The sequence below is a fragment of the Spermophilus citellus genome, assembly GCF_964194105.1.
Source record: "Spermophilus citellus genome assembly, chromosome: 1".
NCBI lineage: Eukaryota > Metazoa > Chordata > Mammalia > Rodentia > Sciuridae > Spermophilus > Spermophilus citellus.
The window spans coordinates 233,836,930-233,853,171 of NC_138182.1; the positions used below are offsets into that span (position 1 = coordinate 233,836,930).

Genomic DNA, 16,242 nt, shown 5'->3' on the forward strand with positions numbered 1-16,242 from the left:
CTTGCATGGGAAGAGTGACTCCTGACACTGTGGGGTTCATTGAAAACATCTAGTGGCCTTGGGCTCCAGAAAAGAAAGCTATATAAGGCATCATTAATTTGGGGGAGAATATTTATATTCAATAGAAAATACAAAATAGCATGTTTACTGTGGAGTTGCTTCACTTGGAAGTATTTTCACAAAACTTACTGGAAAAGATAGCTTTAGTTTGACATATACACTGTGTTTTTATTCTGTCCTCTGAACAGTCAATTGGTAATTATTGGGGAGGGGATTTTAAATGCCACACAATTCTTTCCCTTGCTATGTACTTAAAGCATAGGCTTTCAACAAACTTCACTCATTATCCTTTTTTTCATTAAAGATTCCATTCTCAAGTAGAGAAATTTAAATATCTTCTTTTTTGTTGTAAATTTTCAAATCAACTCTTGGCTATCAGTTAATATTAACAGAATTAAGACTAACACAACTACAAAACGAGAAATGGCTCTAAAAAGATATAAGGAATTCAATTTTCTAAATACTACAATCTTTCTAAAAATTTTTGGAAAGTTATTGGGCTGAGGTTGTGGCTCAGAGGTAGAGTGTTTGCCTACCATGTGTGAGGCACTGGGTTCAATCCTCAGCACCACATAAAAATAAAATATATTGTGTCCACCCATAACTAAAAAGTAAATGTTAAAAAAATTTAAAAATATTGGAAAGTTATTAATAGAACTAAGCACAATCTATTATAAAGGCTAGCAAAATTTGTCTGAAGTTCTGAAGTTTTGAAATTTGGCATAGAAGAAAAATCTAAGGTGTTGAAGCCCTAAATAAAAGTATAAACAAATTAAGATTTTTTTCCTATAAAGATAGTTCATGTAGTTTTAGTCTATTTTTCTTATTTGTGATTTCTCATTATGATGGGAAACATCAAAAGTTTGAACTCTTGCAAGTTGAGGAAAGAGTCCTAATAATGATACAAAAGAGAAAAGTATAAGGGCATTTCCTAATGCAACCTATTTGGCCATTGTCCTATAGTACACAGAAGTGGAAGCTGGGAGCTAATGACAATCTATCTAAGCAAAATTTCCAAGAATAATCATCCAGTGTCCACCTGGAAGCTTAAACTTAGAAAGGAGGAGGAGGATAAGGGGGCAGAGGAGGAGGAGGAGGAGAAAAATTATAATACAGCTCATGAGGTTGGGTTCCAAGATACAAAGGCTAAATATTTCCAAAATTTAGGAGAAAGGATGAATCCTACCTTTCAATCCTCACACTTATTTCAACAGTCACCATATATTTTTCTAATCTTCCACAGAGAGATTTGTGAAATTTTATCTTAAAGATTACACTATTTTTTTAAAAAGAAATTGCCCTTCCACTAACTTCTTCAATATAAATTAGAGAGCAAATTTAAATACTTCTAGATCAGTTCTTATGTAAGTACTAGTTAATAACAAATCTACCCTGAACATATTAGCATATTAAATGCAATTAATTCCATTCAGCAAGTTGCTAATGAAAAAGCTATGATTTATGCAAATATATTATTTGCCTTAAAAAATGAAGGGTTGAGACACTTTATAAAGAAACCAAGTCAAGGTTCATAAATCTTCTGTTTTAATACAAGAATACTTCATGAATCAGTTCAATAAGATCTAGATTTAAGAGTAAAGTTCAGCAGATGTAATGTCTTTAACAATTCACAAGCAAAAGTACACAACTAACTGCATAAAATAAAGTGTATAAGAAATGATCACAGACTTCCAGAACACACAGATGAGCACTAATTTCTGAGATCAATTTCTACTATCTGTCGTACAATGGAATTTTTTTCAAAAGTAAGATCTTCCCAAGAATAAATGTACATTTTGTTTTATAATACCAAAAGAAAAAAAATCTGGAAATTACAGTGAAATCATTACTATTTGACTTTTATAAATGAATTACATGTTTTTGTTTTCTTAACTCAGTTGATTATCATTAATCTTCTAATTGCCACTGAAGTCTAACAAAGTCAGAGAACAAACACGTGACAAATTATGCAGAAAGAAAACAAGGAAACAAAACTACTACTTACAGACTTCCTCTTCGGGGAAGACTCAGCTCCTTCTGCAAAAGAAAAGAAAAACACATATAGAAGATGTTACATTAACCTTAGACTACCAGGATCTTAACCAGACAAACATAAAATGTACCATCCTTCATTTGGCATCCTGGATTTGGCATTCTCTATACTGAAAAGATTTTGATGCCGTAATTGCATACTGAAGCCCTCCTTACACTGTTCTCTTTACACACTGTGTTTAAGGTATAAACACAGCTTAACTGAGTTCTGGAGGGCAAAAAACATTAATTCTCCTAGAGCAAAATACTAAGTTGAGTAGTATGGCCCTGTAATTGAGCATAAGGAAAATCTGAAGAACAAAAGGACTTCTCTGAACAGGAAAAATAGATAAAAGTAGTAGGAGAAATTTTGAAAGATTACAATTAAATCAAAGGTGAAATGAAAAGGGCAATGAGATCAGACTACCTTGTCCTCAAAAGAAACAAATTCATGCAAATTAGGATGCTTACCAAATATTTTACTTCATTATTTAAAATAAAAGATGGTGTCAAAGGATTCCTTCTGGTATTATTTCTCACAATGAATGTAATTTATTGCTTAAGATATTTAAAAGTAGGTTAATGAACCTCTAAAATGTAACCAGATGGCCACAACAATTACCAGAGGGTTTCAGAGTTTGAAAAGGAGGTTCTCACACTTATCGCAAATTAGCATCATTATCTACCTAACCACAGAGCTTTGGAAAAGAACCAACCAAACAACAACAACAACAAACCATCCAGCCAACCAACAAACATAGCAAACAAGTTCACTAAAAAAAAAAAAAAAAAAAAAAAATAGACAGGGATTCAGAAAAACTCCTACCCAACAATTACATATTGACCCTAATTAAAGAACAGGAAGCAATGAGTCATGTGGCTACTTGAACGTGAAATGAAGTATCCTACAAATCCCAAAGATTTGATCAAATTGGGTTATTCTTTCCCATAAATGTCATTTATTTTTTGCCTCCCAGGGTGAGCATTATCATTTGAAAGATGTTTCCCTCCTAACTTCAAACTCTCCTTTCCTGTCCCTTATCTTATTGGATGTTGAAATGTTTGCTGCAGACAGCAGCCTTGGTATCATTTCTAAAAAGTGAAATTTGCTCCAGCTCATCTTGCAGAGTGGCCTTTAGAGTATCTGATCAGAGTCAACCAAAGCAGAGGATGCCCTCCCTATTTACCAGCAAACACGTTTCCAAATCAAGTTATGATAATTGCATCACTGCTTAGTAATAGAAAGAACAATCAATAATTAGCTCAGAATTTCTTTTCAAGGGTTGCAGTGTTGAAGGATGTTTTAGTTTTTGCTCTTCTTGTTTGGTTTTTCTTTTTTTCTTGAATCCTTGAATTAGTCACAAAAAAATTATAGTATGTGCTGACCCTGGCAATTTGATTCTGAAACCTAAATATACCTGCATTTACTCAAAGCCCTAATAACAAGAGGAAAGTTTCTGACCAGGACAGTATTCTTTGGGAGCTGAAATGCAAACCGAAAACCAATGAGTAATTTTTTACATGTGTATCTTTGGTTATGCCTGTCACTAGAAATTGGTTTTACATTCAGGTTGAAAAAAAGAGAACTCCCTAGAAGGAATTCCTCACTGTATTGTTTCTTTTAAAAAGGAACTGAGAGCTGCTACATAGCAAAAGGCCTAGAGTCCAAAAGGGTAATACTGCTCTATCCAATAAGATGATCAGACAGCAGCACAGAAGACATCAGAAGTATTATCATTAATAAGAAAAAAAATGATAAAAATAAACAAGGAGAGAAATGAATTACAGTAGATGGGGTAGAGAGAGAAGATGTGAGGGAAGGGGAGGGGGGATAGTAGAGGATAGGAAAGGTATCAGAATACAACAGTTACTAATAGGGCATTATGTAAAATTGTGGATGTGTAACTGACGTGATTCTGCAATCTGCATTTGGGGTAAAAATTGGGAGTTCATAACCCACTTGAATCTAATGTATGAAATATGATATGTCAAGAGCTTTGTAATGTTGTGAACAACCAATAAAAAAAATACAAAAAAAAAAGAAAAAAGGGGCTGGGGATGTGGCTCAAGCGGTAGCGCGCTCGCCTGGCATGCGTGTGGCCCGGGTTCGATCCTCAGCACCACATACCAACAAAGATGTTGTGTCCGCCGAGAACTAAAAAAAAAAAAAAAAAAAAAAAAAATTAAAAATTCTCTCTCTCTCTCTCTCTCTCTCTCTCTCTCTCTCTCTCTCTCTTTAAAAAAAAATGATAAATCAGATGGGATTTCAACTATCTATGCAAATAGATCACTAGGAAGATCTAAGAGAGACAGGGCCAAATGAATGACTCAAGTAGTTCACTCAATCAAATCCCCTCAAATGACCCGACCATAAACTGTTTCGCTTTAAGAAAAAGCTGCTGAAACTGCAAGATAACGGATAAAAACCAACTCTGTTTTTAATCAGAAGTCTTTCCAGTAGTTCTAGAATTATGAGTTCTAAACAAGGAGAAAGGTTACAGTGGTAACCTAGCCCTGCTCCTCCCTGGGACGGCAGCCGAGATTCCAAGATGAGGAGCAGAGGACATTTAATAGGCCAGTGTCAACTGACCTGAAGCCACCATGCTAACCAAGCTGAAGGAGCTAATCCACCTGACGGCTTGAATGTCAGGCTCAGGACTGGAAACTCAATTTGGTAGCAAATTGGAATCAGATGTGATGGTAATAAAGTGAGAGAAATGAATGTGCCGTGGCCAAGACCTTGTGAACAGTAGCTGCGAAAGTCTGCAAATACCAGGGGGGCTAAGCAATCGAAGGCGGAGCAGGGAGCAGTGACTGCCCTAATGTATGGAGACTGCATGCTGATAAATCTGCACTGGTCAGACATAAATGAACAGCACCAAGGCACTTTACTGCCAAACCCCTATAGTACTCTGTGTATGTGTCCTCATTTTATTTTAGTAATGTCAGGATAAAGTCACTAACACATACTTGGATAATTAGATAAGACATGCCATATGAGTCCAAGTCATAAACTCAAGCTTGCGTTTGGATTATGTGGAACATGTATTCAGAATTTAGTATCAGGCAAGAATTGAAGGTGACAAGAAAAGTGAGGGAAAAAGGGACAAGAAGAATTTATCTGAACCAAACAATATGCTAATTATTAGGTTATCACTAGATTAAATACATTCTTAACATTTAAGATTAAAAATTTTTAAGTTATTTTCACTGATATCGATTACTCACTGACTTTTAGTGTTTTCTAGAGTTACTGTTAATCATTATTTGCCTAATAGTATTTCCTTTGCCTTCTTTCTAAAAGTGTTAACAAATATTTACATTGAAAATAAAGGTGAAGTAAAATCAACATTGTCTGAGAATTCTGGGGTTTTCTAGAGCTCCCCTGACTGAGGACAGATGGGCATGTTGGCATACACCTGTGTCCCAGCACAGGGGAGATGAGGCAGAAGGACCTCTTGACCCCAGGAATTCAAAGCCATCCTGGCAACAAGAGAGAGACCCTGCCTTAAAAAAAAATATATATATATATATACACACACACACACACACACACACACACACACACACACACACATACCAAAGGTTTCCTGAAATCCAGGAAGAGAATTCACAGAGGGTCCAAGATGACAAGAGGAACCAAATGATTCTGATCCTTTTCTTAGCCATCCTTAAGAAATATTTTTGTTTCATTCATTAAGACAGCAGAGAAAAACTATAAAGTTTTATATTTCCAAGTCATTTTCACAGCAGACATTTAAAAATACTGTATGTATTTAATAGCTATACATATACAAATAAAACAACATGTATATTATTTTACACATAAATGCTATAAGTGTTTAGAGAATATCATTTTTTTTAAACTTTGTATGCTTTAAAAGATAAAGAATTGCAGGAGTCCAAATAGTATATGTACATAAGTCCCCCCTTCCAATGATGAAGCTTAATTCTTTACGGCCTGGGAGTAACAAGGGACTTAGTGACTTACCTCCATAGAACAGAGTATGGAAAGGGAACAATAACCATGGCAGAGACACTGCAGACACTACCTGGACCAGGTGATTACATTAGCATCACCATAGCTGTCAGGCTGACACTAGGTACACCTTGATATACGATGAGAAGACATTTCATCCTGAACTATTCTCCCTAAAACCCCATAACTCTATTCTAACCATGAAAAAGCATCAGGCAAACCCCAGTGGAGGGTCATGTACAAAATATCCAACCAATACCCCTAAAACTGTCAAGGGTGTGAAGAAAAAAAGCAAAAATGAGAAAACAGACACAGATCAAAGGACTGTAAGGAGATAAGAAAACTAAATGCAATGCTGGGTTCTGGATCAGAAAAAGAACATTAGAGGAACACCTGGTAAGAAAAGTCTGTAGTAAATTGTTTAGTCATGTGCCGATGTTAATTTCATAGTTTTGATAAATATATTAAGGCTATGTAAGGTGTTAACATTAGGCAAGCTATCCTACAGTTTTTCCATGAATCTAAAATTATTGCTCTTTTTTTTGAGACAGGGTCTCACTAAGTTGCTTAGAGACTTGCTAAGTTGCTGAGGCTGGCCTTGAACTTGCAATTTTCCTGCTTCAGCCTCCCAATTCACTGGAATTGCAGGTTTGCACCACTGTCTATAGCTTCAAAACTTTTTTAAAGAGTCTATTAAAAATGGGGGGAGAGAGGGAGAAAAAAGGCTAGAACTGGATGGAAAATGGAAGAGATAAATATCTAAAGACGATAAGCTTACTTTAAGGCAATATTTAATAACAACTTTGGGGAGGCTATAGAAATAATCTAGGTGAGAAACGATTGTGGTTCAGACCAGCAGTGAAGATGGTGAGAAGCAGTCAGATTTTTAGTTATGCTTTCACAGAATTTACAAAAGAACTGGAACGGAGCATGGAAGAAAAAGCATGGAGGAGTCAAAGATTTCTCACCTAAGTAGATGAAGTCTGAGGGAAGAAGAGATTTGCTTGGACATGTGACATTCAAGAAGTCCATCTATACAAGAATGTAAAGTAGAAACTTCCAAATAGGCAATTGGACCCACCAATCTGGGTTCAGGAAAGAGGTCAGGACTGGAGAGAGATTTCGCAGTCACCATCATCTAAGCCGGCATGGAAAGCAATGAGAAGAAGAGAAGAGATAGAAAAAGGAGTCACCACTGAAGCAATGGGAGGGCGGTGCTCCACATTGCCAAACGCGGAGTCCTTCAAAACAAGGGAAACTGAAGGAAGTTGACAAGCATAAAACCTATCATGGGGACAGATGCCAACACTCTTGAAGGTGACATGATGGCTGGCTATGCTGTCAGAAAAAGTCAAGAATCAGAGAATGAAAGGCAGAAAACACGGCTACATCCAGAAAACAGCCCAGTTAGGACACACTAAAGGGGCACACTCCAGTGGATCTTTCCTTCCAGGTAGCACCTCTGACTGTCCCCACCTCATTACCTGTGGCTCCCTGCAGGTCCCTGTGAGTATGGGCACTATCCCACCTGGGCCCCTGTCCCAGCTGCCGAACAGGCATGCAAACAGTATCCTGGCTCCCCTCCTAGGACAATGGGAAGCAGGACCAAGATGACCAAAACCCATGCTCTGGGAGCCCCTCCAAAAAAGGGAAGGAGATCTGAAAGTTGGGCAACTTGCCTCCCCACTTCCTCCCACAAAAACCCTGAAAACAAACAGAATGGCAATGTCCAGCATGTACAATCTCCTCACCACTGTTCACAAACCAGTAGATGAAAACTTGCTGCATGTCCCCATAATCATCTTCCCTCAGTTCCTGGCTGCTCCACCCTCTCACCAAGGGTCAGCACAGGCGCTCTGAACCAACAAACTATTAATTTAGGGAGAGCACTCCAAGGGCTGAGATGTGCAAGTCAGTGTATCAGGCTCTATTGGGGACATGTAAAGGGAAAGAAACCAACATAAAATGCATCTAAAACCTAGATGGAAAAACTACACACACAATGTGAATTAGAAGAGCTATCAGTAGGTGTAAGATTATGCACTACGACCTGAATGGGTGAAAGCTAACAGGGGAGAGAAAACAAGAGGAGATGAGATAATTGAGCTCAAGCAGTTGTTCTGAACACTGGCTAATTCAGCTAAAGGAGTGATTCTAAAACCTGCCTACATATTAATGTCACTCAGGGAGCTTTTTAAAATGTCATTGCCTGAGCACCACCCCTAGAGATCTAGAGAAAGAGTTTGTTTGCATAAGTTGCTTATTAGAGGGTAGCAATATTAAATCTCTCTAAGGACTATTAATTTGCATAAACCTTTGGATTTTTTTTTTACAGAATATTAATTTTCTAGGCTGTCATTATGGTAGTGAAGTTTGAGGTTCTTAGTCATTTCCTCTGCAAGTGAGGAGTGCTGTGAGGTAAGGAAAAGTACTCCTGTCGTTATGATAGCATCATTGGGAGCAGGGTAGCTCATACAGCCTGGAGGTCCCTAAAGAAATGCCTGGGACCATATTTTTCTGGTCTCTGCTTCTGAGACTCACTTGTGAAGACAGAGCAAAGTACAGAAGTTCATACCAATGAAGCGGATCTTATATGCAAGCTTGGTTCTGAATCAGAGCAGAAAGCTTTCAACAACTTTTGAAAAATCCAATAAGCAGCCCATAAAGCACATAAATTCCCAGTAAAGCAAAGCTGGAAAATCTGTAGAGAGCTCTCTATAGAGATACTGAAACATTCAAACCATTCAACCTGTAACACGCCAGCAAAATCCCTAGGGGAAATGTGAGGTGAGTGAAGAATCCTAAATCTCCCACTTTGTGCAGATTTTATTTCATTCTATTTTTGTATCTATTTTCATTAAAGACTCTAAGATATTGATTTGTGCTAATAAAGCAAAACAAAATAAACCATAAAAGGTTCACACAAAATGTTTGCTGAGCTTTTATATAAATTTTACTTAATTAAAGCTACATACCCATTTTCTTGAAAAACAGAGAAACAAATATCATTCTTCTTTCCATGAGGGTTTGTTCAGCCATGAACTCAAATAAATAGCTATTGTTCTCATGACTTTGACACTGGTCTCATAAATCCTTCACACAGACAAAGTTTCTGAGTCACAACATAGACATCTATTTTGGTTTTGTAAGAGCTTGTTGTTAAGAGAGTCAATGAAATTCTCGGAATCACCTAGCTGCCTGGATAGGATGCTCAGCATTTCTAGGGAAAACCCAGAGGAGAATAACGATAGATCAGAGGCACAAAGCCATGAGATGATGGAATCAAAACTTGAGCCTACATCATCCAGCTCCGTATTTACCTGCTATACTGTAAAAAATACCAGAGGATGGGGTATTAGTCCACTTTCCATTGCTATAACAAATACCTGAGGCTAAGTAACTAATAAATAAAAGAGGTTTATTTAGCTCACACTTTTGAAGGCTGAAAGTCAAGTGAGGCAGCCCCATCCTTGTTCAGATTCTGCTTAGGGCTCCACAGGTAGATGGGGACACAATAGTGGCAGGACGTCCTGGGAGATCAAATGGAGAGACAGGAAGCCAGAGGGATTCTGGGCTAGGCTTGCTCTTTTCATAACAATGTACTCTTACAGGAACTGGGGTCCTGCAAGAACTACCTAATCCCTTTGGAGAACGATGTCCCCTAATTACCTCCGACTAGGTCCTATCTCTTAAAGGTTCCACTACATCCCAACACTGCCACATGGAGGACCAAGTTAACAACACACAATCCTTTGGGTGACTGCACTCAAACCATATCCAAACCATACCAAGTGGGACACAGTGGTAAGGAGAGAAGGAGTTGGAATTACACAAACAGGGAGGGTTGGCATTGATCCTACTAACAACAACCAAAAGAAAAGGACTGCTTTTCCCCTAAAGAGGAAGACAGGTGCAGGTGGAAACAGGTATCTTTGCTTCTTTTAAAGAAGGGCTAAGTAAAACAAAGCAATTCACTTGGAGTTCTGTAGTTTCAGCAACACAGAGGACAAAAGTCTTCTTCCAAGGGTGAAAGCAAGGGCACATTTGGGGATTAAAGCAAGCAAAATGGGTTTCCTTTATTCAATCACACACCTTTTAGTAAAGGTTGACATGGCAGGTGCTGGGCCAGGCACTGGGGATAAAGGGCTTTACTCGCTGTAAAATGCAGTGTGAAAAGGCCTGGAATAGAGGTCTTTTCAAAGTATGCACTAATACTGAGGGTGTGGGGATGATCAGTTGTCTTTGAGGAGGGTCAGGATATTTCTGGCTCTAAGATATTCTCTGTTATGTGTGATTAGCAATGCTGGTGCAACTGACACTGTTCCCAACCTCCAGACTAAGCGCGGATTAAGTTAAGCTAATGACAAAGCTCATTTTCTTGGTCAGCATTAACCCCAGGAAGCTAATGGCAGCCACAAGGACAGGCAATAAGGTGGCAGAGGAGGACAGGGAGAAATGGGATTTTGGATGATACCTTTGAAACAATGGATCCAGCCTTGCCTAGCAGATATCTGGACTTCAGGGATTCATGAGCCAATCAAGTCTCTTTGTTGTTTAAACCAGTTTAACTGGTGTTCTCTGTTCCTGGGGATTGAAAAGTTCCTGAGTGACACAATACTTGTGTTTACTCTTTCTCCAGCAATGTCTGGGAGTAGGCCAGACAGCCTGAGAATAGGTGAGGAAAGAGCCACTGCAGAAGAGGAAATGGATGACATCAGGTAGCAGACACAGCTCTGAGGGAGCTCAGTATGGCCAAGACACAGCAGAAAGACAACAAATAGGAAAGGAATACGAAGGCAGGGACAGGGTCAGATCATGGATGGTTTGTGGGGATAGTGTGCCCACATCCTATAGGAATAGGCACTCACAGAACATTTAAACAGGAGAATCAGATGGCCCAATCCACACTTGTTAAAAGGATCACTCTGGCATTAGGGTGTTGTACCTGGGAAGCATGGTTGAGGGCCAGGACAAGAGATGAGGCATTGGGAAGCGGGAGGAGAGGCAGGCTAAAGAGAGCAATGTACAACACGATCCAGGGGAGGTCAAAAGTGATGCTGGCACTTGTGTGAAGGCTGGAACCACCACAGTCGAGCCAAGGGCGGGTGCCATAGAGATGAAGAAAGGGGCTTTCAGATACCAAAAACACTGAAAGTCTTTCAGAAGTTAAATGATGGAATCTGAATGTGGATGAGGGGATGGGAAAACTGTCTATGCTAAACCAGAGTGTCCCTGATGGGCAGGAGCACGAGATAAAGTTGCAAAGTAAGATAAGAGCAAAGCCAGGTTCCCATGTCTTGCCTGCATGAAGTTAAACATCACTAAAGGAAACTAAAAAGATGCATACCTTAAAATTTAATACAAATGATCAGAACTGTTTTTCTTTAGTGAACTCACCTACCTTCATCAGTTAAGTAATGCAGTCTAACATTCATTGCATGATGGCATACATCATTTTGTTTCATCTTCAATATTATTCCCATTTTACAGATGAGAGAATGAGGGACAGACAGCTTAAGTAACTCACACAAGGTCACAGAGCTAGTACATGCCTCAGGTTGTCCTTGACTCTACGTCTGTCTGCATTCAGAGTATTTGAATTATTTTCCATCACCAAGTAATGATTTGGTATATTTGTACCAGGGACCCCTGCGTGTAGGCTATCAAACTGCAGAGTTGGTAGCACACTGCCAATTACTCATGGAAAGGAGAAATACAACACAGATCTTGGCAGCTCCTTCTAAGCAAATTTCACACTTAAATTGTTTTTATAGACTCTGATTTTATTTGAAGCAAAGTCCTGCAAATACGTTGCTTTTAACACACATTTTTGTCAAGTAGAAAAAGCGTAACAAGCCAAATAATCAGCTAACCCCAAGTAAATGAGCACATGAAACAAGCTTCCTTTCCAGTCAATTATTACAGCTTTTGATGCTTCCCAAAGGTTATACCCTTGATGTCAAAAAATCAAGCTTAGGAATGAGATACTTGTATACGCACCGTCTTCCCAGCCAGTACCACAAAGGAAATCTGTCCCCAAAGTCAAAGTTCAGGGGCTTTTCTGAGTAGTAACTAATACAAATGTGACTAACAGCCCTAGTTTATTAAGTATTCAGTATACACTAAGTGAAATGCATTTAGTATCTCAAGGTCAACAGCCTCCAGCCCACAGTAACATATTTTGTGTAGTCACTTTGTTCTCAAAGAACAAAAGGACTCTTTCAAGTGAAAATTTCTGTCTTTTTTGAAATTAAGGAAACTAGTTTTGATCATATTAGAGAAGCCAGCCCTTACTACCAAAGAAACTAAAATAGAAACACATAATAGAGCAATTGAACTTAAAGCTAACAAACATCCTTAAATCAACAGTCATACCCATCTTCCACAAGACAATGCTGGAAAAGTATCCTTAAGAAATCTTCTTATCCTAAGACTCAGTTTCCTAAATTATAAAATGAGTTTAAGACAACTTATCTCAAAGGGTGTTAGAATTAATGACAATGCAGGTATGCTTTCAGCATGGTTCTGAAACCTAACAACACCCTGGATATTAGCTATTCTTACTTAAATGTACCACTCACATTCATTGAGGCAGCTGAGGCACAAGCAAAGAGTTCTGATAAATATGCATTAAACTAGTGAGCAAGTGGGCCTGACTCACACACTTCCTCCACACTCAAGAGGGAACCCAGACATGGTTCTGTAAAACAACTTGAAGTCTCAAAGCAGACTGGGTGTCAGTAGAATGCCATAGCCCGCTATTAAATAAGTAGGAAGATTCTTTAGCAGAAGGAGATCATACACCATTGCTAGATATTTAGAACATAGCTGTCTTTGAGACAATGCAAATTTAGAGGTCCTTTGTAATCTCTATAAAATCAAGGCCATCATGAACAAATTTTATGAATTTCTTTTTTTTTCCCCTAGAACAGACATATGAAGTCTCTGGATAAATTAGTGTATCAACCCTGCCACTTGACTGTGTTTCTTGTTACTGGGGAAGCCCATGACCTACAGTGAGCTCAGATAAAAAGGCAAACACTGCACAGCTGTGCCCCACAAGGTTCTGCAATTCTTTCAGTTCTTCCATCCATTACCAGCAAATTACAGTAAATTCAAAATATTGATCTGCACACTCCTATATGGGAAGAAAGTTACCATTGACTTTTATTGCTTATTGTTGGGTCCAATTCCCTAGAATCAATAAAAGCTACAATGTTCATAAGCATCTAAAAAGCTAGTTAATATAGTGGATATGAGACACCTTTTAGAATCACTATAAATCTATATGATTCTTCAACAGAAGAGCAGCAAACATCTTCAGTGTTCAGAAGCCTTATTTGATTTTAGAGTCTTCTCATTACGAGGAAAATGCCCTGGGAAAGAAGTATCAATGACAGGGAATAAAAACTAAACAATTAGAAATAACCCTGCTTAAAGGGGGCTTCATTTTTACCTTTTGGTTCCCTTGCATTGCCACACCCAAATAACTGCCAAATGCACAATCATTTACAAGTTGTGATCATTCTTAAAAGGCATATCTTAACAGAGATTTAAGATGAGTTCTTGACTATGCTTTCTAAGCCCCATCAAAAAAGGGCAGTTTGCCTAAAAACAACATTTCAACTGTCCCTAATTTAAAGAAACAATATCCTTTTATGAACCATTTTTTAAAAATCAGATAATAATTCAAAAGTTCCATTAAAATTACAGACAACTTTAATACAAAAAGAAAAAGTTTTTTTTTTTTTAATAGAACCAGGAAACAGAATTGGATGAGACTATGTGACCAGTGATAGTGAATTTACTCTGCTGAGATTAATCATTTTTATTTACTAAGGACACCTCGTAGTTTATCTAGCGGTCACTATTCTGAAAGCCTATTTTAGTGTAGAAATTTACTGGCAAATCAGCTCAAGGGAGCTCTTGAAGTGTTATATGAAGCTAATCCCCACAAGTCAACTTTTTTCTGGCCATTTCTCTCTATCTAAATGCAAAAGACGACACTTAAAATGTACATATAAAATAGATGAGAGCGATGAAAGATTAATGGCACACATATTCAAATAATCAATAATGTGAACTTAAGCCTCTAATAGTGTTGAAATTTATTGTAAAGAGATCACAGAATGAAATAAACAATTGGCTTTTAGAGGATATATTTCATTTAGTAACTAATAGATTCTATCTGTTAACAGGTACAACAACTGACATTTTTAAAAGTATTTTGCTCTCCAATATGCTGTTTTAAGTAACATCAGCTGAAAGTATTCTGGAGCTGGGAATGTCAAGATTGAAGAATATGGGCTGAAGTTGGACCCTTTATCTCCCACTTTACGCTTTTCGCTCCAACACCATTAGGAAAATTGGTGCTACCATGGATACCCCTGCCGTGATAAAACTCAACTTTGTTCTAGAAACTGCCAGATACTGTGCGACACACTTTCTCACACAGAATATCTTGGAAGCCTTGCCCCTATGCTGCAGTTATAGGCAGGATCACCACCATTTTTTTCAGTCAGGGAAACTGCGTCTTGGAAAGGTGACATCATGACTGGCCTAATATCAGTGGCCTTACATTTGAGAGCAGAGCAAAGACAAAAGTAGCCTAGGTCCTTGAAGACTCCATTGTGATAGTGCACCAACCCTCAGCAAAAAAGACATTTTTATTTTAAATATAAAATTTACTAAAATTCCAAATGTTTAAAGCTGCCATTAGTTGAGTTTTCTGACACTTGCAGCTAAATACATTCCTAAGTGATACTCTCCAAAGGTCCTTAGCACTGAACTTGGCAAGTCAGTTTTGGATTTGCAAAAGGAAAAAGGGGTATTCAAATTGGATTCAAATGCATACCACAACAACCTTGGAACCATGAGGGCTGGTGCTTGTTACCCAAAGAAAAGCACTAAATATTGATGACTAAATGCTCCTTAAATTAGTTGACAACAAAATGCTCCTTAAATTAAGCATAGGTTCTATAAAGAACAATAGCCTTGGAAACAATGATTACAGATCTGTCAATTTGTTTCCTTTTTCCAAAATATATTTGGGAGGATTGCATACTGTGTGTTAATGACTTTGAAGTAAACCAAAGAGACTCAGCTTAATGGCATCACATTTGTGACAGTTAATTAGCAGAAAATATTTCAGTGCAGAGAGGTTTTTGCCTTTTTTTTTCTTTGAAAGCATCAAAAGCAATAAAAGGCTTTGGGGTTTTAATTGCTTCTACTCAGAGACTGAATACTGTTCTCATTGCAAAAACAGAATCCTTCCTTCAAAGTCAAAATGATCCCTCGTGATTTCTATGGATCACAAAGAGTACAACTGGGGTAGACATTTAAATATGAGACCTAAGAAAAATTTTACAAGGTGGGCTCTGATTTTTGTTAACAATAATATAAAGTGATTTCCAAGAAGGAAACCCCTTCCCTTATCACATGTGAATGCAACCATCTGCAGTTGAGGGATGGGTTTGGGTGGTTTTCACTTTGCTTTCTATTGTACTAATTGAGTTCTTCCTTGGAAAAATAAAAAATATACTAGAATCATATTGGACTCACGTGCTTTCCTGAATTACACAGAAGGGATGCATTTTTACAATGAATTCCACTGGATTACCTTGTAAATCTGAAATTGATAGTTGATTTTGGACTCAATTTCTATAGAATAAAAGTAAAAGCACACAAAAGAATGATAAAAACAGAAGACAAAATAGTATAAACAAAGGGGAAAATCAACATTAGAACACTCCCAACAATCCAAGGTTTCAGGCAGCCTAAACTATCATTCAAAGCCGCCTTACTTAGACAAGTTAATGAATTTGTAGTCATGCTTTTAAATGGTTCTGTAACTTGTAAGGCTACAAAAAAAAAGAAAACTGAATTATACTGAGTTAAATTGTTTATCAATGGAAAATAAAAACTATAGCTAGAATAAAATAGACTATTGAAAAACTGTCTCTTAAAAAGAAAAAAAAATCTAAATATTTAAGTCCTATATGTTAAATCCTATATGCTAATTGAATTAAGTTGCTAACCCATCTATCCTTAGGACCACCAGCAGAAATACACTGAGGTGCAGAATCTCAGAGAGGTGGATAGGAAGGATGGCTCAGAAGAATGGCACCTGTATGCCATAGGGAGTGAAGCCTCATTCTGTCATATGGCTTTGG

At 37.7% G+C, this 16,242-nt stretch overlaps 1 protein-coding gene across 11 annotated transcripts in view; it reads right to left on the reverse strand.

Annotated features, from left to right (window-relative positions):
• Nucleotides 1-16,242, reverse strand: part of MAST4 (microtubule associated serine/threonine kinase family member 4) — a gene marked incomplete at its 5' end in the record, with an annotated part of 570,488 nt that overhangs the window by 260,479 nt on the left and 293,767 nt on the right. For 10 of the 11 annotated variants that reach the window (XM_081294782.1, XM_081294780.1, XM_081294779.1 and 7 more), the window contains one exon: nucleotides 2,066-2,097. The exons of the other annotated variant lie outside the window; for it this stretch is intronic. In XM_081294782.1, the coding sequence (XP_081150908.1) occupies nucleotides 2,066-2,097 (32 nt within the window). The remainder of the gene's footprint in view (nucleotides 1-2,065; nucleotides 2,098-16,242) is intronic. 11 annotated transcript variants of the gene reach the window in all.